The 22,007-nt window shown below is 40.9% G+C and overlaps 1 protein-coding gene across 1 annotated transcript in view; it reads right to left on the bottom strand.

Annotated features, from left to right (window-relative positions):
- The window catches only part of NUGGC (nuclear GTPase, germinal center associated), a 72,017-nt gene that overhangs the window by 1,340 nt on the left and 48,670 nt on the right, over window positions 1-22,007 (bottom strand). Inside the window, 10 exon segments of the mRNA XM_071211867.1 lie at window positions 1,707-1,781; window positions 2,178-2,199; window positions 4,218-4,354; window positions 4,947-5,055; window positions 5,837-5,975; window positions 7,521-7,707; window positions 11,189-11,343; window positions 14,698-14,728; window positions 14,731-14,823; window positions 16,883-16,988. Coding sequence (XP_071067968.1) covers window positions 1,707-1,781; window positions 2,178-2,199; window positions 4,218-4,354; window positions 4,947-5,055; window positions 5,837-5,975; window positions 7,521-7,707; window positions 11,189-11,343; window positions 14,698-14,728; window positions 14,731-14,823; window positions 16,883-16,988 — 1,054 coding nt within the window.

Genomic DNA, 22,007 nt, shown 5'->3' with positions numbered 1-22,007 from the left:
GCAGTTTGCTTATTTCATATCATAGAGGTCATGTAGTATTTGTCCTTCAATGCCTGGGTTGCTTCACTCAACATAAGATTCTCAAGGTTCATCCATGTTATCACATGTGATTGTAGTGTATTTGTTCTTACAGCCGAGTAGTATTCCATTGTGTGTATATACCACATTTTATTGATTCACTCGTCTGTCGATGGACATTTGGATTGATTCCAACTTTTGGCAATAGTGAACAATGCTGCTATGAACATTGGTGTACATATATAGTTTGTGTCCTTATTTTCAGTTCTGATGGGTATATACCCAGCAGTGGTATTGCTGGGTCATATGGCAAATCTATGGTTAGTTTTTTGAGAAACCACCAAACTGTCCTCCAGAATGGTTGGATCCTTCTGCATTCCCACCAGCAGTGGATGAGTGTTCCCCTTTCTTCACATCCTCTCCAGCATTTGTATTCTTCTGTTTTTTTCATAGCTGCCAATCTTATGGGTGTAAGATGGTATCTCATTGTAGTTTTGATTTGCATTTCCCTGATAGCTAGAGATTTGGAGCATTTTTTCATGTGCTTTTTAGCCATTTGTATTTCTTCTTTGAAGAAGTGTCTGTTTAAATCTTTTTCCCATTTTTTAAATGGGTTGTTTATCTTTTTGTTTTCAAGATATATGAGTTCTTTATATATGCAAGTTATAAGTCTCTTATCAGATATATGGTTGCCAAATATTTTCTCCCATTGTGTGGGTTCCTTTTTTACTTTCTTGACAAAATCCTTTGAGGTGCAGAAGGCTTTAATTTTGAGGAAGTCCCATTTATCTATTTGTTCTTTTGCTGCTCGTGCTTTTGGTGTGATATTCATGAAGCCATTTCCTATTACAAGGTCCTGTAGATGTTTCCCTACACTGTTTTCCAAGATCTTTATGGTCTTGGCTCTTATATTTAGGTCTTTGATCCATCTTGAGTTGATCTTTGTATAAGGTGTGAGATGGTAATCCTCTTTCATTCTTCTACATATGGCTATCCAGTTCTCCAGGCACCATTTGTTGAATAGGCCATTCTCTCCCAGTTGAGAGGGTTTGGTGGCTTTATCGAATATTATATGGCTATATACTTGAGGTTCTATATCTGAACTTTCAATTCGATTCCATTGGTCTGTGTGTCTCTCCTTATGCCAATACTATGCTGTTTTCACTACTGTAGCTTTGTAGTATGTTTTGAAGTCAGGAAGTGTGATTCCTCCAATTTCGTTTTTCTTTTTCAATATGTCTTTGGCTATTCGGGGCCTCTTTCCTTTCCAAATAAATTTCATAGTTAGTTTTTCTAGTTCCTTAAAGAAGGCTGTGTTGATTTTTATTGGGATTGCATTGAATTCTGAGCCATGGGACACTGGGTATGTCACCCTCTCTGAGACTCTGTTTCTGCATCAGCACAATGGTGCAATGGCATTGACCTCTGTGAGGTACTGAATGTGAGAACTGAATGTGAGGATCCTGCACTGAATGTGGGAATTTAATGAAATGTGTAGAAAGATCCAAATATAACGTTTAGTCTCATTTGGTGCTCAGGAAAGGATGGTGCATTTGTGTGGTCACCATCATGTCCATTCCTTGCCTAGAAATTTTTCCTAATCTAATTTTGAAAAAATTCAATAAAGGAGCTACATAGCTAGGTATGTCTGCATGATTACCTTAAATGCCAAGGTTTTATGTATTTACCTGCAAGGTTCTTATAGAGACCATCCTGCTGGGATGAGGCAGGGGTTAGCATGGTGGAGATACTGCCTTGACCTTCTCAGTGATGCCATTCCACGTGACAAAGGACGTTCATTCTGTTAGAACTGCAGGGCCAAAAAGAAAGTGATTCCTACAATAGGGACCCCACCCAGACCCCCAGCAGGAGAGGATACAGAGTGGGGATTACCAAATTCAAAGCCAACTCCAAGCATGAGCCCCTTAATAGCCCAGGAACCACCAGGGCAGCATCTCTGAGGGGTCTAATGTATCTCAGCATCTCCTCCTTATTCATGGACAATTGCACCTGAGGTGCTGATCGATTGAATTAGGAGCTAATAAGGATGCACTGAGACAGGGAGGAGAGAACAGGAACAGCAGAGATGAAAAAAGAGGAAAAGAACTGGCCATCACCCCATCATGCATTTAGTCATTGGTTAAGTGTTTATTGAGCACTTGCTTTGTGCAATACACCAGACTTGACACACTGGGTTCTTCTTCCCAATTGCTTGAGAATTATCTTCTTGCTAATCTCAGTCCTTTTATCAACTAAAACCATTTTTCCTCTTCTAACCATCTCTTGCTTCTCTTTGAAAAACACCGAAAAAACTGACAGAGCCTAGTTTTAAATCTACCTCCTGATTTCAAGTCTTATGATTTTCCTTCGACACAACAAACCAGGGGCCCAAAGCCCTAGTCTCAGATCTAGCTGTTAGCCTTAAGCTGGTAATTAACCCTCTGGGCCTCAGTTTCCTAATCTGTAAGGTCAGGGAATGGGACTAGGAATTCTCTATGGTCTTGCCCAGTTTTAACTTCTTACTTCACTGTGGTTTAAGACAGATTGCATATGGTCAATATAGTAATTGTTTTTTAAAGGAATTACTTTCTTATGTACCTTAAAATCCAATTTCTATGGAAGCTGATGTGGCTTGAGCAATTGGGCTCCCATCTACCATATAGGAGGTCCAGGGTTTGATGCCCAGGGCCTCCTGGTGAAGGCAAGCTGGCCTGTGTGGTGAGCTGGCCCATGCAGAGTGCTGGCTGGTGCAGAATGCTGCCCTGTGTGGAGTACTGTCCCATGCAGGAGTCCTGGCCCACATGGAGAGCTGGCTCAGCAAGATGACACAACAAAAAGAGACACAGAAGAGAGATAATAAGAGACACAGCAGATCAGGGAGCTGAGGTGGCACAAGACAATGATCACCTCTTTCCCACTCTGGAAGGTCCCAGGATAGGTTCCCAGAGCCACCTAATGAGAATACAAGCAGACACAGAAGAACACACAGTGAATGGACATAGAGAGCAGACAATACAGGAGGGGAGGGGAATAAAGAAATCTTTAAAAGAAAAGAAAAAAAACACATTAAAAAATAAAGATCCAATTTCTATGTACTACTATGTGATTGGCTGTTGTAGACTTCAGCCTGTTTTCTGCATGGACTTGTAGATTGTGGTAATATGTTAAATGATGAGATACCTCTTGGCCTCTTCCAAGGGAAATTACATGCTTACGATTGAGGAAAAAAGTGTCTTCCAAAGCTGTAGTGTGGGAGAAGGGGAGGGGATTGGGCAGAGGCAGATTTGAGATATTACTGGATGCTGGTTCAGAGGTTTGTAAAATAGCAGCAAATCAGGCTCCTTAGGTGCTTGGGAGAGATGGTCAGCTCAGCTGGACTAGCAGACAAATTTGGAGACTCATGTGGTCAAGAAGGCCAACAGTAGCATAGACTCTGAAAAAGAACTTATATTTATGTTACTTGGGGGGTGGGAGGGCAAGCCCGAAGACCCTGAGCTGAGGCAAGATGATCCAAACGTACCTGACAGAGTATTTAGTTCAGAGGAAGCTGTTAGGAACTGTCTCCTGAGGCAGACAAAATGAATCCTAAATCTAAGCACTGTAACTGACCTATAATAGTTCACTGACATTTATTTAATGACTAAAATTTTATGTAGATAAGGGATTTCTCTCCTTCAAAAAATCAGTCTTGAGATTATGATTATTGCTGGGACCGTAAAGCCAGGTCACCTGGTCCCAAATCTTAACTCAGGCATTAGCTGCAGGGCCTGTGGATCCACCTCTTTGTGCCTTAGTTTTCTTATCCATGAAGTGAGAACAGTAATATTACCTATATCCCAGAATTGACAGAGGTTGAGATGAGCCTGTTGATAAAGAGAGTTCAAGTCCTAGACACAGGGCCAGGTGTCACCAGGACTGTTACATGGATGACTCATTAGACAGGAAGGGCACAGGAGACATGGAGAAACTGCATTTCTGAAGCCCCAGCCCCAGAAGAGAGCCCGACTCCAGCACACATTGCAGTGATGCAAGAATGGCAAGCACTGGCAGGCCTCCTCTCCTGCCCCCTGGGCATGTCAAGTCCACTTGGCAGAAGTCATTCAGCTCTATATGGACCCACATAATGACTATTTCTTCCACCTTCTGTCCCTGCTTCCTTCACCCCTGTAGTGCACTCCCTGATTTTGGAGGCAGGGTACCTTCAGGAGCTGAAATTGGAGCTGCATCCTCTCTTGAGCCCTTTCAAACATGCCCTCAGGCACCTGCTGGTCCACCCCTCTTCTGATGGCATCGTTCATTCTCTCACAGGCTTTTTCACCAGTGAACTGAGCTGCCTCTGGCAAAAACAATAGCCACAGTCACACTACAGCCAGGACTTCCTTAGATATCTTTACCTCAGGGAAAAAATGTGTGTATACATGTACATATATGTACCTATGTACATATATATATATTACATGAAGGAAGAGAGAACACCATTTGCACAGTGGTGGAAATAGTTTAATAATACGATGACACAAGCAAATAGCACTCTCAATATTTAGATAGTACCTATCATTCAGAAAATCTAATGAGTGAATCAAGCAGAAATTTACAAAATCCAGCCCCATTCCCCCTTCCCTACAATGGGGCCCCTGAAACAGAAAGGGCTGGAAAGTGAATTTGCATATACTTAAAATAAAAATGAAAACGAGATCATGGATTTTGGAGTCTAATTAGCTGAGATTCAGCATGGAGAGGAGAAGCAAGGAATCTAGATAAAGAAAGATTAAAAGGGTTCATTAGTGACTTTTCCCCAGGCCCTGGCACTTATTTAGACTTAGGACACAGGAGGACAAAAAGCTTTGAGGGGGAAGCAGCAGTAAAAGACTCTGGGGTTGACAGAATGCCCCCAAGGAAGAAGCGACGTTGCTGTCTTGGGGCTGCGCCATCATAGCAGGACTTCAGGTCCTTCTGAGCAGAGGTGCTGAGAGACTGGTAGATCTTTCTCTTCCTTCTGAGGATGTGCACCTCTAGGCCTTCCAGGATGGAACTTACCTGGGAAGCCATGTTTAAAAAGACCCTTTGCTTCAATTCCTTCAGTGGAAGGAGGAGGGTGTTCCTGTGTGTGGCAGCAACTCCCCTGCCTTATATCAAGGTTGGTTGTCTCCAGGCTGTCTCCACTACTGGGCTGCAAGCTTTTCAGGGACCAGAACTTTGTTGTAAGATTCTTATAAACTAATCATGCTTCCTACAGCACCTGGCAGTGATGTACCACTGGTAAATATTTGCTGAGTTGAACTCAAGCACGTGCAGGGCAGCCTTGAATGGGATGGTCCTGGAACAGGCCCTTTTGGGTGGGGGCACGAGCTATTTCTCTAGTGCTGCCATGTAAGTCAGGCTGGGCCTACAAAAAAGTAAACCATGGAAAAGAATTTTAGGGACTCAAAACTAAAACGTGATACTTTAACTTCTTCCAGGTTCACTGCTTTAGATGATACTTCATATCACTGGCAAAAATGGAAACATTAATGAAAATGTTAAAACTTGATTCAAAGTTTTGTAGAACTGATTCTCTGAGGATTCCAGTCTCAGCATTTACTGTCAGTTACTTTCCAGTGGAACAAACTTGGCCTGGGTGTCCCATTCCTCTGTAGCAGCCTGTCCCTCTCCCCTACCCCTTTATGGCTTGTATTTCACTGCTTCTCCTATGAGTATTTCCAGACCCCAGAAACTCCTGGGGAATAAGCAGAAAGATAAATAGGCAAACTCCAAAATCCTTCTGGAGAGAAAGCCACTACTCAACCTTGCTACCTTCTTCATTTCATAAAGACCTTACCTCCTGGATTAGGAAACTGTTTTTCCCACTATCATATTTCCATCCATTTTGTATCCCAATTTCCATAATTTTCTCCTTCAGTGAGTTCTTAAAAGCATCTATGTGAGGCATCAGACCTGAACCAGAAGGGTTCCCAGCCCTACAGAAGAAATCAGAGCAAAATGTTAAGAGACAGTAGTGGCTACTGTGGGATTTAAATAAATAGAAACTTGCTGGTGACCTTGAATACATTTCTAAGAAAACAGAAAGGGGATGAGATCTAACAGTTATCAAATGCTAATAATGTGCCAGAGAGTGTGACTGTCCTAAGCCCTTGACTTAAAAAAAACCTATGAAGTTGATGTGATAATCCCCATTTTCCAGATGAGAAAACTGAGTTTCAGAAAGGATTACTGATTTGTCCAAAGACACACAGCTAATAAGTGGCAGAGCCAGGTTTTGTCTAACTTCAAAATTCATAAACTTTGTACTGCCCAGTTGTTTCTACTTGAAAAGGTGGAACTTGACTTACACTTTAAAAGAAAGGTAAGATTTAGAGAAGTGAAAAGAAGCAAGAGTCATTCACCATGGGGATAATACAGTGAGCAAATCTTCAGAATATGCCAGGAGTAAGAAGCAGCATGTTGCAGAGGAGAGAGCACAGGCTTTAAATTCTAGCTACTTATGAGCCAGGAGACATTGGAAAAGTTGTGTAATTCATCCAAATTTCAGATTTTTCTATGTAAAAAGACATAAGCCACTTCATGGGGTTATTGGGAGGATTCAATGCTATAATGCTTGCAAAGTGCTGAGCACAGAGCCTGGCACATCACAATAACTTTCCTTCCCAGCAGGCTGGCTGAAGGAGAGGTCCATACTAGGCTACAGGGCAGGGAAAGACTGGAAAAGGGCAGAAATGTCTTGAATAACACTTTAAGGAATTAAGAATTTATCCCACAGACTTCTAAACAGGGGCTGGGTGGCCATAGATAGAATGGCCAAGATGCATATAAAGAAACTGTCAGAAAAGCAGGGGTGGAAAATGTGGGTGCTGAGTAAGACACAAGTAAAGGTAGGAGTTTGGATCAAGAGGCAGCAGGTGATCAACCACATGAAATCCCAGAAGTGACGGAGAAGGGACATTGGGGACAGGAGCAACATTTAGAGATTAAGAGATTCTGCTTCTATTGATGGAAAAAGGGATTGGAAGTCAGGTGAGGAGGGAAAGAGGGGGACACCAAGAAGTTACACACACCCCCCAACCCATGCCACCTATGTGAGTATTCAGCATGTCAAAACACAGAGTCATCATTGAGCCACTTTCCCTTTTCACATTCAGAGAAGGTCCTGACTGCCATGTGTTTGCTTAACTTCACTCTCTCCAACCAAAATACCCTGTCCTGGGCTGAGATCCATAAGAAAATTTATCCACTGCTACAAGTTTGAGATATTTGAAAAATAATGGGAATCATAATATTAGTCTAAAAGCAACATTGCAATCTCTACTCTAAGTCAGCATGGGAAATCTTTAAATAAACCAACCTAAGAAGGCTTTTGTGTTTTTCCAAAGACCAAGTTTTCCTCCTCAAATTGCAAGCTACTCTTTACACTTCCAGATCCAAAGTACAAATTCTTCAAGATGAAACTCTGGGCCAAAGTTCTTCAGATGTTTGTTCATGAAGGAATGAGAGGAAAGATCCCTTACCTAAAAATGCATCCAAAAATGGGATCAATTTGGTTGTAAATAGGCTGAGTGATGGCTTCATTCAGATCTATTCTTGCAAGAATCCTAGAGTCATAGATGTCATTCTTCCGGCAGACAGCTTTCAGAGTCTGGTTAAAACCCTGGTTTCCTTTATTCCTCTAGAAAATTAGACAATAAATTAGTAGGGCTTATAGGCGTTAAGTAGAATGTTACAGGATCAGAATTGCAGTACTTTTATCCAAAGGCTGTTAACAAGAGTCCCTGGAAAGAGTAGAGACAACACGATCTTCAAATATGTTATTAAGCTAGACAGGACAACAATCACTCCTCCAAGGTGGCAAGACACTGCTGCCCTGAGCTTCCAAAGAACCCTGTGCTCACTTTGATCACAGTCCTTTTTATACAATTTTATATCAGGCTCCCATTCCAGATTAATAGCTTGTCAAGATAAGGGACAATGTGTCATCCATCTTTATGTCCTTAACATCTGCCAATGGCAATCAATAGTGTTCAATATACATTTGTTAAAGAAGCAACTATTGAATGAATGAAAATGTGCTATGACTCCACTATGAGTATATGTCTTGGATTTTCCAAGGATAGTCCAAATTTTGCATACATTTTACTAAATACTAATGAAATGCTACTTAATTTTTTTAGCTTTGTAAGATTTTTTCCCCAGGGAAATAAATTTGTAAATCAGAGGAAAAATATCATAAAGGTAGAGGAAGGAGCGGACTTGGCCCAGTGGTTAGGGCGTCTGTCTACTACATGGGAGATCCGCGGTTCAAACCCTGGGCCTCCTTGACCCATGTGGAGCTAGCCCACACGCAGTGCTGATGTGCGCAAGGAGTGCCCTGCCACGCAGAGGTATCCCCTGCTTAGGGGAGCCCCGCGCACAAGAAGTGCTCCCCGTAAGGAGAGCCGCCCAGCATGAAAGAAAGTGTAGCCTGCCCAAGAATGGCGCTGCACACATGGAGAAGCTGACACAGCAAGATGACGCAACAAAAAGAAACACAGATTCCCGAGCCGCTGACAACAACAGAAGCAGACAAAGAAGAACAAGCAGCAAATGGACACAGAGAACAGACAACTGGGGTGGGGGAGGGGGGGAAGGGGAGAGAAATAAATAAACAAATCTTTAAAAAAAAAAGATAGAGGAGCTTTAGGGGACATTAAGGAATTTTACACAAATGGTGATTCTTAGTAAAGAGAATAAAAATACCTTTGAATTGACCAGAATTTCACTAGATGGTTTTATAATCAATAATCAGTATTTCAAGGGAATATGCTCTAAGTGAATGACAGCACAGCATGATACAATTGGAAGCATAACTTGTGCTCTTTTCACTTCATATTACAACATGAGCATTTTCTCCCTTTAGTATAAATACTTAAAAGTCATTTTAATAACCACATATATATCCCATGGACATATAACTATTTTACCATCTCATTTTTTTTTTAAGATTTATTTTTTATTTATTTCTCTCCCCTCCCTTCCCCCCCCCCCCCCCACGTTGTCTGCCTTCTGTATCCATTTGCTGTGTGTTCTTCTGTGTCTGCTTGTATTCTTGTCAGCGGCACCGGGAATCTGTGTCTCTTTTTTTGTTGTGTCATCTTGCTATGTCAGCTCTTCGTGTGTGCAGCCCCACTCCTGGGCAGGTTGCACTTTTTTTGCACAGGCAGCTCTCCTTGTGGGGTGCACTCCTTGCATATGGGGCTCCCCTATGCGGGGGACACCCCTGTATGGCACGGCACTCCTTGCGCGCATCAGCACTATGCGTGGGCCAGCTTCACCGCAAGGGTCAGGAGGCCCTGGTTTTGAACCTTGGACCTCCCATGTGGTAGGCGGATGCTCTATCCATTAAGCCAAATCTGCTTCCCCCCATTCTCTTATTATTTGATATTTAGGCTATTCTCCTATAAGTAATGATATGATGTAAATACATAAATGTTTGCCCAAATTTCTGACCACAAAGGAAAATTGTTTGTAAGGTAGGAATACCATGAACGTATTTTTAGTCACAGAAAAAGAAGTCAATAAAAGGCTGATACAAGAAGGGACAATTGATGAGACAAAGTCCATGTGAAAACCGGAAGATGGCTGATATTTCTTCTTCCTTTCCAAAACAAATTGTCACAAAGGAATGGTCTCTACTTCGTGCCTTCACCTTATCAGCCTTCTCTCACTAATTAAGAAACAGATCTCTCCAGGACCACTTAATTATCTATTGCTACAAAACAAATTATCCCAACTTCTTGGCATAAAACAACAAAGAGTATACATTTATAATCCCTCATAGTCTCTGTGGGGCCCAAAGTAGGATGTGGCTTGATTAGCTAGTTCTGGCTAAGGATTTCTCCTGAGGTTCAGCCAACTGTCAGCTGGAGCTTGGGTCATCTGAATGGGACTGGAGGAACTGCTTCCAAGGTGGCTCACTGCCTGGCTAGCAAGTTGATGCTGGCCATTGGTGGGAGGCCTCAGCAACTCTTCATGTGGGTTTTTCCAAAGAGCTGCTTGGCTTCAGCACACAGGGAGGCTGGCATGCTCCTGAGCAAGTGAATTTGAAGAACTCCATTACATACAAGATTTTCACATATTTTTTTATTACTAACCTTCCAACTTCCAAATTTCCAAGTCTAAAAATAATTACAACATAACTATCTATGTACTACTCCCACAGCAACAGACCTCTGCATTGCCCTTTCCACATTTACCAGTGTTGTCCATCTCCCCTTAGTCTTTACAGATCTTTTTTTTTTCTTTCTTAAAAAAGATGCATAGATTACACAAAATACTACATTAAAAAATATACCCACTCTCCACTCCCTCCCACTCCTCCCACATCAACAACTCTTTCATCAGTGTGGCACATTCATTGCATTTCATGAATACATTTTGGAGCACTGCTGCACTGCATGGATTATAGTTTACATCGTAGTTTATACTCTCCCCCAGTCCATTCAGTGCGTTATGGCAGGATATATAATATCCTGCATCTGTCCCTGCAAAGACAACTCCAAGTTCTGAAAATGCCCCCATTTCACACCTCTTCTTTCCTCTCCATGGCCTCAGCAACTCCCGTGGCCACTGTCTCCACATCACTGATACAATTTCTTCCATTGCTAGAGTCACAATAATTATATAGGAACTTTCTTTTATTCCTTAGTCTTAGAAAAATTCTATCTTGAGCTTACATTTTCATTCCTCACTAACTCCATACAACTAATTTTAAAATGTATTTTAAGTGAGTGGTTTCAAGCTGATTTCACATGATGCAATTTGATTGATCCTTATATCAATTTACAGGATAGGTAGAGGAAGTCTTTAGCACCGTCATTTTACAAAAAATAAAATTGACAGGTTCAAGTTGGTTTAGGGCCTTGCTCAGTGCTACACGACTGATGCTTGGTACAGTTGAGACTCAAACCAAGATTCTTAGATTCTAAATTCCAACTCTGTTTCTGCTGAACTACATACTCTTTCCCTGGCACCTGTAATACACAGTTGAAAAATTCCTTATGTATACTTTTCTATGTGCAATCCTCACTCCTATTCTCTTCTCCCTCCTTATTCTTTCAGAAGCTAAATAGGAGAGTGCTAAAAGAGCGTGGGTCCAGGCAGACCTTATTGCATATTGGTTTTCCTGAAAAAGGTCACTCACCACCAAGCATCTCTTGGTAGGAAGTCCTTGCATTTCTGACCCCTTCCTGCAGAGGCTGCTCAGTGTGGGCAAAGCACTGGTTAATAGTCTTCTCCAGCAGCTGGATCTTGTCTTCCACAAACCTCCACAGGTTACTCATATACAAGTATTCATTTTAGAGGTAAGGAACATAAGGAGCATCAGGCCAGCCTCTCCCTAAAGGCTCCTCCTCCCCAAACTTTGCTTCAAATTTGTCACCAATACAAGATTTAGCTTGAGATAACACACAGAGTGGACCACCTTATTGTCCAATTCTGGCATCTCTAATTGCACAGACCTCCTTAGGCACTGAAGGATTGGAAATGAGTACAAACACATGCCTCCTGCAGCTTATTTTACATGTATAATCGATCAGGCTATTTGGGGAAGTAAGTATCCAAATGGAAAATCCAATCTCCATTCAAACAGGTATTTCCAATGACATCTGATTCAAAAAATGTTTAAAGAGCTTCAACTTTCTGCAAAGCAGTTTTTTAGGATAATGTTTCTCAAACTTTAATGTTTCTAAGAATTATCTAGAGATCTTATTACAATCCGAGGGCCTGAGATTCTACATTTCTGACAACCCCCAACATGAAATCAAACTTCTGGGCCCTGGACCACACTTTCAATAGGAAACTTTTTTATTTAACAAAAATAAAGACACAGTTCTGCTGTAGGAGAACATAGTCTAGTCAGACTGAGAAATATGTGTTCAAATAATACAGGGGAGTGACCACCAGAGGCAGTGTTGACCTCCAGTTCCAAACTGCAAACTCCTAGTGTTCCCCTGGAGGGACCACACTAATTATCTTAACATTTAAGGCCCTTCATAGTTAAGGCACAAACAACTTCTCCAGGTCCATTGACCTGACACAGCCTCGCGGTGGCTGCCCTTGAACTTGTGGCCATTTCCCAAACATGCCATCCCTTTCATGACCCCACGTCTTTGCACATGCTGTTCCTACCTTTTCATTCTTTAAGACATTTCCCATGTGATGATTTCTCCGACTCTCCCAGGCAGAGTTGGGACTCCCTTTCCTGTGTTCCCATAATATTTTGTACATTCCTATATTACAACATGTGTCACACCATTATGTTTATTTGATTACATATATCTCTTTGACTGGACTATGAACTCACTGAAGGAACAGACTGAGTTATTCATGTTTATTATTCCAAGGCATGGAACAAAGAGGGCAATTGATAAACATTTGTTGAGTGAATGAGTGGCACAGAAACACTGCTAGATAATGTAGGCTTTTAAATTCTATTCCAAAGTTTATGACAGAAATAGTACCAAAATAGATATGTGACCTTATACAGATGACCTAACATCTCAGGACCTCAATTGCATTATTTTCAAAATAAGTGAGTTAGGCTAAATGATCTTGAAAACAATCTCAAGCTCTAAAACTTTGTGATTTTTTTAAGGTTTTTTAAAAATTTATTTTTGATTTTTTAAAGATACTTAGATTACATAAATGTTACATAAAATGAATACTTTATATTGAGTGAAGTTTATGAGTTTTAGAATTATGGGGACTATTTAGCTTAAGGAGTACCCTGGGAATTTTCATAGTTTTCAATATTAAGTATTATATAAATCATACTTTTTTCCCCAGAGTACCCTTTAGATTCTTTTGAATCTGTGGTATTACTGGTCATCTAATTGAAATAAGGAAGACGTCATAAAGAGGAAATGTGGGGGCAAGATCCTCAATTGTCTCACTTTCAATAAAACCCTGTTGAATGAACAAAAGAATGACAATAAAGGAAAGGTCTGGCATTTGTTATGAATAAAGCAACAGCAGGGTGTCTTAATCAACTTCCTACTGATTCTTAAAATTAATTACTATAACTCTGTTCATTTAAAATTACAGACTACCTAAACTCTAAATTTTTATTTGTCACAATCTTTTTAAAAATGATCAGTCACACATATTTTCAGGTTTGATTTTTCAGAATTCCAAGTAACTGACAAAATTCTGGTCATCCAACTTTCCACCAAAGAACAAAGACCAAGACCAAAATCTGACGCCAAGGAATATGGAGGGAATTTGTTGGCGATCCTCTTTAGATGGCTGTCATAGAAGTGCCATCAGCACCTTCCTCCCTCCTCTCTACATTCTCTGTCTGGGGACTGGCTGCAAGGATGGGGCTGACCCCTGGCCACAGGCTGCACCTCCAAATTAGTATATGGGCAGGCACTTCTGGGTTTGATTGCAGAATGCTTTATCCTTGTGTTTATAAACATAAACCAACCACACACAGCATCACATCACTGGTTTTCCATCAGCACATCCAAAAGCAATCTTTTGCTGGGCAGAGGCAAATCTCATTCTGAAGGAGAACTTTTTCAGGAAATTAGAAGGTCAAACCCTTCCCCAGCATTTCAGAAGACAAAAGTCTAAAAAGAAAATCTCATGTTAAAAGAGTGTTTTTTATTCCCCCACAAAACCAACCAAAATAAGAAAATGGAATATAAGGAATATGATGAAAAACAGTTCATTTTTCTTTTTAAGTCATTTCTGGAATTTTAAAAATGTGGACATTTGACTAAAACTACTTGGCATTGCTTCACTTTGAAGTCAGGGTTGATTATCTGCCTCTTCTTGCTACCCTCAGGGTGATCCCAGGCTCATTTTCCCTTGTTCTGAGGACCAGTCCCTGGAAATCTCACAGAGCCCTACTGGTTTACTGTCTCTGCCACTTCCCTGTTCCAGCCTAACAAGAAGTCAGCCAACTTGACTACACAAATCCAATGGGGGAAAGCAAGGAAGTGGTGTGGTTGGTGATTGGTAACAGCAACAGGTTTTCTCCATAACTCTCCCAAGCCTCTAAGAGATCTTTAGCAGCTTGTCCCTCTTAATTTGGGGGGAAAAATTCCCATCAAATAATAAATTTCCCCATTACTATGAGAAAAGTATTTTTAACTGGTCATTCAGATGGTCTGGATTCTACACAGTAAAGATAAACACCTAAACTCTTTTCTGAAATTCCCTCCTCATTTCCTTCCTCTCTTGTTATTTTATACATTGTTCTGAGTCTGAGTACCTGACAGCACCAGGGCACCAAGTAAATTCACAGACAGGTGAAACTTTTTTGGATTGTATATATGAACAAGACTCTCTGAGATAACCAAGAATTACCTGTATTCTACTGGAAGCAAATGAAATCACTTCTGCCATCATTTAAACATATTCCATTTTGTTCAAGTCTCAGGAGAGATCGAACATATCCATGGGCTAGTCTTACAGTTTCCTTTCATCCCATCTTCACCAGGTATAATATTATTCCTTCCTCTTTTACTTAGATGCTACCATTTTTTTTACCCTCTAATTATCTTAGTTGTCTTCTTTAGACCATCTCAGCTTAGTATCTTCTTTTCCAGGAAAAGAAAAAGTATCATGAGTCAATTTTCTAACTAGTAAAGGGAGTACCTCCAGACAAGAAGGGAGAGAATACATAACACAGATATCGTCTACACTGGCAAATTTTCAATGGTGTTGAAACTGTCTGGAGGAACAATAGGCCAAAGGTGACATAATTGGTCACCACCTGCTTCTTTTTGTCCAAGAGCATTTTTCTGATATATTCTCTTAATTTGGGGATTTTTGGAATTCACAGATAATACAAACAATATAAAATGGCCAGAATATAGGAATAAATAGAATTTACAAAAGTCTAAAGCAGGATAACAGCCTGAATTAACTACAGTTAAGGTCCTATATGGGCTGGGTGCCAACTCAACCAGCCTTTCTGAAGGACCTCTGTTCTATGTCTTGGGTCAACAACAATAAATGACATATCAATAGCACTGAATATTATCTTTATCTAACTATAAAAGGCCAACCCTCATAGAAACATGCAGGTGATTGATAAACTTGGCACTTATTTTTGGACTGATACCTACTGTGGTAGGCTGGATTATGAACCCCAAAAAGCACAAATTCTTAATCTTAATCTGCATCCCTGTGGGTGTGAATCCATCTCAGATGTGACTTTTTGAAGACACCATGTTTAAAAAAGGTATGGTGAACTAACCCAGCGTGGGCCTTAATCCAGATTGTTGGAAGTCATACAAAGAGAACCCAGAAATCTCAAAAGCCAGAAAGAAGAGTTATTTGCTATGTGATGGGAAGCAGAGGTATAAGTCAAGGAACCCTAGGTACTGCTAGTAGCCAGCACCAGAGCACAAACCTCACTGAGGCCTTGATTTTGGATTTCTGGCCTCTGAAACTGTGAGACAGCTTAGCAGTCTGACAAAAATGCACACATATCCAGAGTCTCAGCTATTTGATTATCCTACAGCTTTCTCTCTGTATCATGTAACATGTAACATCAAAATAATTAATGCTTACTGTAAAAAAAGAGAACAAGAAGCTCTGAAAAATGGGCCTTTAGATTAAAAATTTACCTTAGTCCTACTCCTTCGTTAGGTAGAAAATAATATGCCATTCTACATCTTCCCTGCTTAATCCTGTAAATGACTTTTGTTATATTATTCCTTGCATAGGTGTTAGACAAACATGGTTCTCACTGGGACACAGAGACCTAGGATTGCAGGAAGGAAATTTATTGGGAAGCTCTCCGAACAGAGGGGATCTGAAGAATAGTCTCCAGCCTCCTACCAGTGTGGTGGGGGGTCTGAAGAGAGACTTCAGCCTGCTTGTGGAATGTACAGATGTTAATTTACACAGTACATCAATAGGCAAGGAAACGTTATTACTTGGGAAGGGGGTTAGGGTCTAAAGTACAGTCTTGGATCAATAAGGGGTTGTAAAAGTGAATTCTTCTCATATATGGCTTAGAGGTAGCAGGCTAGGAAGTAGGGTATTCTTGGAAAGCAGGAAGGCTTGATGGCCTGCCCAGAAGAAATGAGGGTCCTAATGTGCTCCATTCCCACCATGATACAGCTCATTCTTGGGGGGAAATATACTGTCCTCCCCATGTAGGCAGCTTGCTCAGTAGGTTGGAATGGAGCCACAGGCTTATGGCGCCTTGAAAACCTTGTAAGGGGGAAACTCTAACAATATGCAATAGTAATTTCTCCTTTTACACACTTGCTCAAACAGGTCCCGCATTTCTGGGAAATTTCACATCTACCGTTCCTTAACCTCCTTTCACACATGTACTCGTCTAGTGAAATGTATACAGAGGGAAGTGCAGATCCTGCCTGCTCACCCAGGTTTCACTCAGTCCTTCAGTCCACTCAGATCCCTAGGTTCTTTGAAATTCCCTTGTCCTCAGACTCAGCACCATCTAAGTAAGCCATATTTTTTCTTTAAACTTTGCACATGGGTTAGGTTTAAACACCTCACCTAGTTTTATGAAGAAAAGGACCACATCTACTTTATCTCCATCACAGAGTAAAGCACACAATAGGCACGCAATAAATATTTCTGAAAGCCTGAGCTGGGTGAGTGAGGTATCTCATACCGAATACAAAGCCTGGCTACTTGACTTTAAATAACCCAAAGTAAGATTTGGAGGACAGAGGAATTGTGGTTTCAGGCACTACAAAACTATGGAGAGAAAAACATTTTCTTTGTTAATAGGTATAGAAACTGTGACAAGCTGGAAGTATGCCACAAAACATTCTAAAAAGAGAAATCTGGAGCTCCAAGCTTAATCTCGAGACTTTTAGCAATTGAGATGAAAAACATAAATTACCAGGTTCCTCCTCGGTGAAGAGAGGCTACAACCAACACTCCTGAGCACTGACTGTGTACACTAGATCCATAGCTTCCACAAGCTTGGAGTCAGCTGGCAGTTTTCTCTGAGAAAGAAGAGAGAGAGAGACACTCAGGGAACAGAATAACTCAACCATGGCAAAGGAAACAGTGAACAGGCCTCACAAGTTGAGCCTCCAGCAAATTTCAGTTTATTCACTTTCAGTTCTGCAAGAGTCCCATAAGGAATTGATAACATTTTGCATGTCAGATGGTTCCATCTGTCCTACTAACAAGGTCAAAGTGGTGAGGAAACCCCTGTGCAGAAACTATTCTCTCTGGAGCTAAAAATATCAATTCTAGAAGGAACACATATAGAAAATAGTTCCAATGTGTATTTTTTCCCCCTCTTTATTTAAAAAAAAATGTTACATTAAAAAAATATTAGGGAAACAGACTTTGGCCCAGTGGTTAGGGCATCCGTCTACCATATGGGAGGTCCGCGGTTCAAACCCCGGGCCTCCTTGACCCGTGTGGAGCTGGCCATGTGCAGTGCTGATGCACGCAAGGAGTGCCGTGCCACGCAAGGGTGTCCCCCGCGTGGGGGGAGCCCCACGTGCAAGGAGTGCGCCCGTGAGGAAAGCCGCCCAGCGTGAAAGAAAGTGCAGCCTGCCCGGGAATGGCACCGCCCACGACAACAGAAGCGGACAAAGAAACAAGACGCAGCAAATAGACACCAAGAACAGACAACCAGGGGAGGGAGGGAAATTAAATAAATAAATAATTCTTTAAAATATATATATATATATTAGGTCCCCATATACCCCCCACCCCCTCACCCCACTCCTCCCACACAATATTCAGAGGTTACAAAGCACCATGATCCTTTATGGAAAAAGAAGCCCATCTTTGGCAAAGGCAGTGATGTGCTGGAGCTCCCTTGTACCAGTTGCTGAAAGTTGATTGTGCACACCTCTTCCTAACTTCAGTAATGCCACTTTGGTAGCTTGAAATTGGCATTAGGTGGAATATTTACACAAAAAGGTTAGGAAAATGATACAAATAAGGTTTTCATTTTTTCTTATTTGTTTTTTTTAACAAAGAGTGCTTTGTTAAACATTTACCAGCACTACACGACATTGGGCAAAGGCCATATAAAAGTACAACTGCTAACGAGTAATTCTATGCATTTTAATGCCGGGTCATGTCTAAGCAAATCATGGTTTTGAATTTCAAGCAATTAAGAATCATGTGGGACACTAATGAAAGAAGTTGTCGATGTGGGAGGAGTAGGGGCTATGGGGAGCAGGGCAATATGGGAACCCCTTGTATTTTTTATTGTAACATTTTGTGTGATTTAATTATCTTTTAAAAAAAGATTTTAAAAAATTCAGGAGACCCAAAACTAAATAAATAAATAAAATAAAATATACTAGTGACAGGTGAAAAAAAGAAAAAGAATCATGTGAGAAAATCTTTTATGATTAGAAAAACATCATCACACAGGAGTCAATTAGAATTATACATAAATATTGTTCCATAATCTTTCATTCTTCTTACTTAACAGAAAAGAGAAAAACAATATTGAACATGCGTGTCTATCTATACATGTGTACATGCACACACATGTATTTGGAAGGGGTAGAAAACAGTGAAGATCATGAAACCCTTTCCTAATACAAGATCTTGTAAATGCTTCCCTACATTATCTTCCAAGATCTTTATGGTATTGGCTCTTATATTTAGATATTTGATCCATCTTGGGTTAATTTTTTTATAAGATGTGAGATTGTGTTCCTCTCTCAATCTTTTGGATATGGATATCCAGTTCTCCAAGCATCATTTGTTGAAGAGGCCATTCTCTCCCAGTTAGGTGGGCTTGGTGTCCTTGCCCAGTATCAGTTGACTATATATGTGAGGATCTATATCAGAATTCTCAATTCAGTTCCATTGGTCAGTATGTCTATCCTTGTGCCAACACCATGCAGTTTTGACCACTGTAGCTTTGTAGTATGTTTTAAATTCAGGTAGTGTGATTCCTCTGAGCTTATTTTTCTTTTTCAGTATGTCTTTGGCTATTTGGGGCCCCTTGTCCTTTCAAACAAACTTCATAGTTAACTTTTCCAAGTCACTAAAAAATGCTGTGGTAATTTTTATTGAGATTGCATTAAATCTGTAAATCAGCTTGGGTAGGTGTCTTAGTCAGTCAGTCAAAGGGGTGCTGATGTAAAATATCAGAAATCTGTTGGCTTTTATAAAGGATATTTATTTGGGGTAGAAGCTTACAGTTACCAGACCACATAGTATAAGTTACTTCCCTTACTAAAATCTGTTGCTATGTGTTGGAGGAAGATGGCTGCCGACATCTGCAAGGTTTCAGGCTTCCTCTTTCTCTAAAGCTCCATGGTCCCAGCTTCTTCCAGTCTCAGCTGTACATGGGATAAGTCTCATCTCTCTCCAGGATTTGTTTCTCACTGGACTCAGCTGCTCTGGTCTCTCCATAAGGACAGCTGTAGATATTAGACAAACGGCTGGTCTCTTTTCCCAGGTCCTCTTCCGTCTCTTAAGGAGTCTTCTCTCTTTCCTCATGCATCTATTTCTCTGTGTGTTATCTTCCTGAGGCTGCAACATAAAAAAACTCTAACTTCCTCTTCTGCAATGTTGTTTTCTCTGCCCACCAAGGGGGTGGGGACTAACATTCTGTCATGGCCAATCAAAGCCTTAATCATTATTTAATCAAGTAAAAGTGAAACCTTTGAATCCAATCGAATCTAATATAGTTAGAGGAATAGATAAGTTTACAAACATAATCCAATTTCTATTTTTGAAATTCATAAATGCTATCAAACTGCTACAGTAGGATAGACATCTTAATAATGTTTAGTCTTCCTATCCCTGAACAAGGAATATTTTCCCATTTATTTAGGTGTTCTTTGATTTTCTTTTACAGTGTTTTGTAGTTTTCTGTGTATTAGTCATTTACATCTTTAAATTTATTCCTAGGTATTTGATTCTTGTAGTTGCTATTGTAAATGGGATTTTTTTTCTTGATTTCCTCCTCAGATTGCTCGTTATTGGTGTACAGAAATGCTACATATTTTTGCACATTAATCTTATAACCTGCCACTTTACTGAACTCATTTATAAGCTCTAGAAGTTTTGTTGTAGATTTCTCAGGGCTTTTGAGGCATAGGATAATGTAATCTGCAAATGGTGAAGTTTTTACTTCTTCCTTTCCAATTTGGATGCCTTTTATATCTTTTCCTTGCCTAAGTGCTTGAGCAGGTACTTCTAATAAAATGTTAAATAAGAGTGGTGACAATGGGCATCCTTGTCTTGTTCCACATCTTAGAGGGAAAGAAGGAATGAAGTTGTTTGTTTTTTTTTTAAAGATTTATTTATTTATTTAATTCCCCCACCCCCTGGTTGTCTGTTCTCTGTGTCTATTTGCCGCGTCTTGTTTCTTTGTCTGCTTCTGTTGTCGTCAGCGGCACGGGAAGTGTGGGCGGCGCCATTCCTGGGCAGGCTGCACTTTCTTTCACGCTGGGCGGCTCTCCTTACGGGTGCACTCCTTGCGCGTGGGGCTCCCCTACGCGGGGGACACCCCTGCGTGGCGCGGCACTCCTTGCGTGCATCAGCACTGCGCATGGGCCAGCTCCACATGGGTCAAGGAGGCCCGGGGTTTGAACCGCGGGCCTCCCATGTGATAGACGGACACCCTAACCACTGGGCCAAGTCTGTTTCCCGGAATGAAATTTTAACACATGGGATAAAATGGATGAATCTTGTAGACCTCATGTTGAGTGAAGCAAACCAGGCACTGAAGGACAAATATTATGTGACCTCATTGATATGAATCAAGCAAACTGAGCAGACTCACAGAGCTAGAGTACGGAAGACAGGTTTACAGGAGACAGAAAGGGAGCAGAAAGTTGTGATCTAACACCCAAATGGGCAAAATCTATGATAAGGTGGGAAGGTGCAGTTGTGCAGTGGATGGGTATGACAGTAGTGCAGTGATGCTATTGGGTTGGGCAGTGATGGTCTGTGAAGAGGGTAGAGTGGAGAGGGTTGGTTAGACTATCCATGGAACTGGGGGGAGGGTTGGGTAAGGGAGCAGGTGAATTCTGGGGATTTGCAGGTTTGTGGTCGAAACTGCAATGTTGGGAATGTTCTTTTGGCAAATACGGCAGGGGAGGGTTACTGGTTTAGGGTGTTGGATATGGGGGTCATTCGGGACAGGGTGCACCTGGGGCAAGCTTCCAGGGAGTTTGTGAGTTTTCATCTTGTCATAGTGTGTTGTATCAGTGGGTGGAAACCCACATAATGAGCGGGAAGGTGTTGGACTCCCATCGTGGGGAGTCCTGCTATGTTCTCAAATAGAGGGATGGGAGTCTCTCAAGAGCATAGGCAGTGTCTAATAGGAGAGGACAGGCCAGTATGTCAAGCACTCAATGTTGTTGCAAGTAATTATAAATTTTGTTCTTCAAGGAGCGAAGCTTGGTAGTTGCCATGAGTCTGGAGAGGAGGGGGAGGGGAGAATAGAATAGATGGAACATGGGGCATTTTTGGGGCAATGGAATTGTTCTATATGATCTTGCAAGGACGGATACAGGACATGTTAAATTTCATCAAAATTTCTAAGTGTATGGTCTAAAATGTAAACCATAATGTAAATCATTGACCATGTTTAATAGCAATGTTTCAATATTTGTACATCAGTTGTGTAGCAAATGTACCATCTACATGTAAAATGTTATTAATAGGGGAAAGAGGAAAAGGGGGAGAATCATGGGTATATGGGAATTCCCTATATTCTGTACATGACTTTTCTGTAACTTAAAGCTTCTGTGAAGACAAAGTGAAAAAAATAAGATACTGGGGAATAAATGGAAAAAAATATCATTGTACTAAGACAACAGATCTTACAGTGATAGACATATGTCAAAAAATTTTTTAATCTTTTTTTAAAAGATTTATTTATTTCTCTCCCCATCCCCCTCCAGTTGTCTGTGCTCTGTGTCCATTTGCTGCGTGTTCTTCTGTGATCACTTCTATTCTTATCAGTGGCACCATTAATTTGTGTTTCTTTTCGTTGCATCATCTTGTGTCAGCTCTCCGTGTGT

Source organism: Dasypus novemcinctus, chromosome 25 (assembly GCF_030445035.2).
Source record: "Dasypus novemcinctus isolate mDasNov1 chromosome 25, mDasNov1.1.hap2, whole genome shotgun sequence".
Lineage (NCBI taxonomy): Eukaryota > Metazoa > Chordata > Mammalia > Cingulata > Dasypodidae > Dasypus > Dasypus novemcinctus.
Note: the sequence above shows the minus strand (reverse complement) of the source record. Positions and strands in the feature narration are given on the sequence as shown.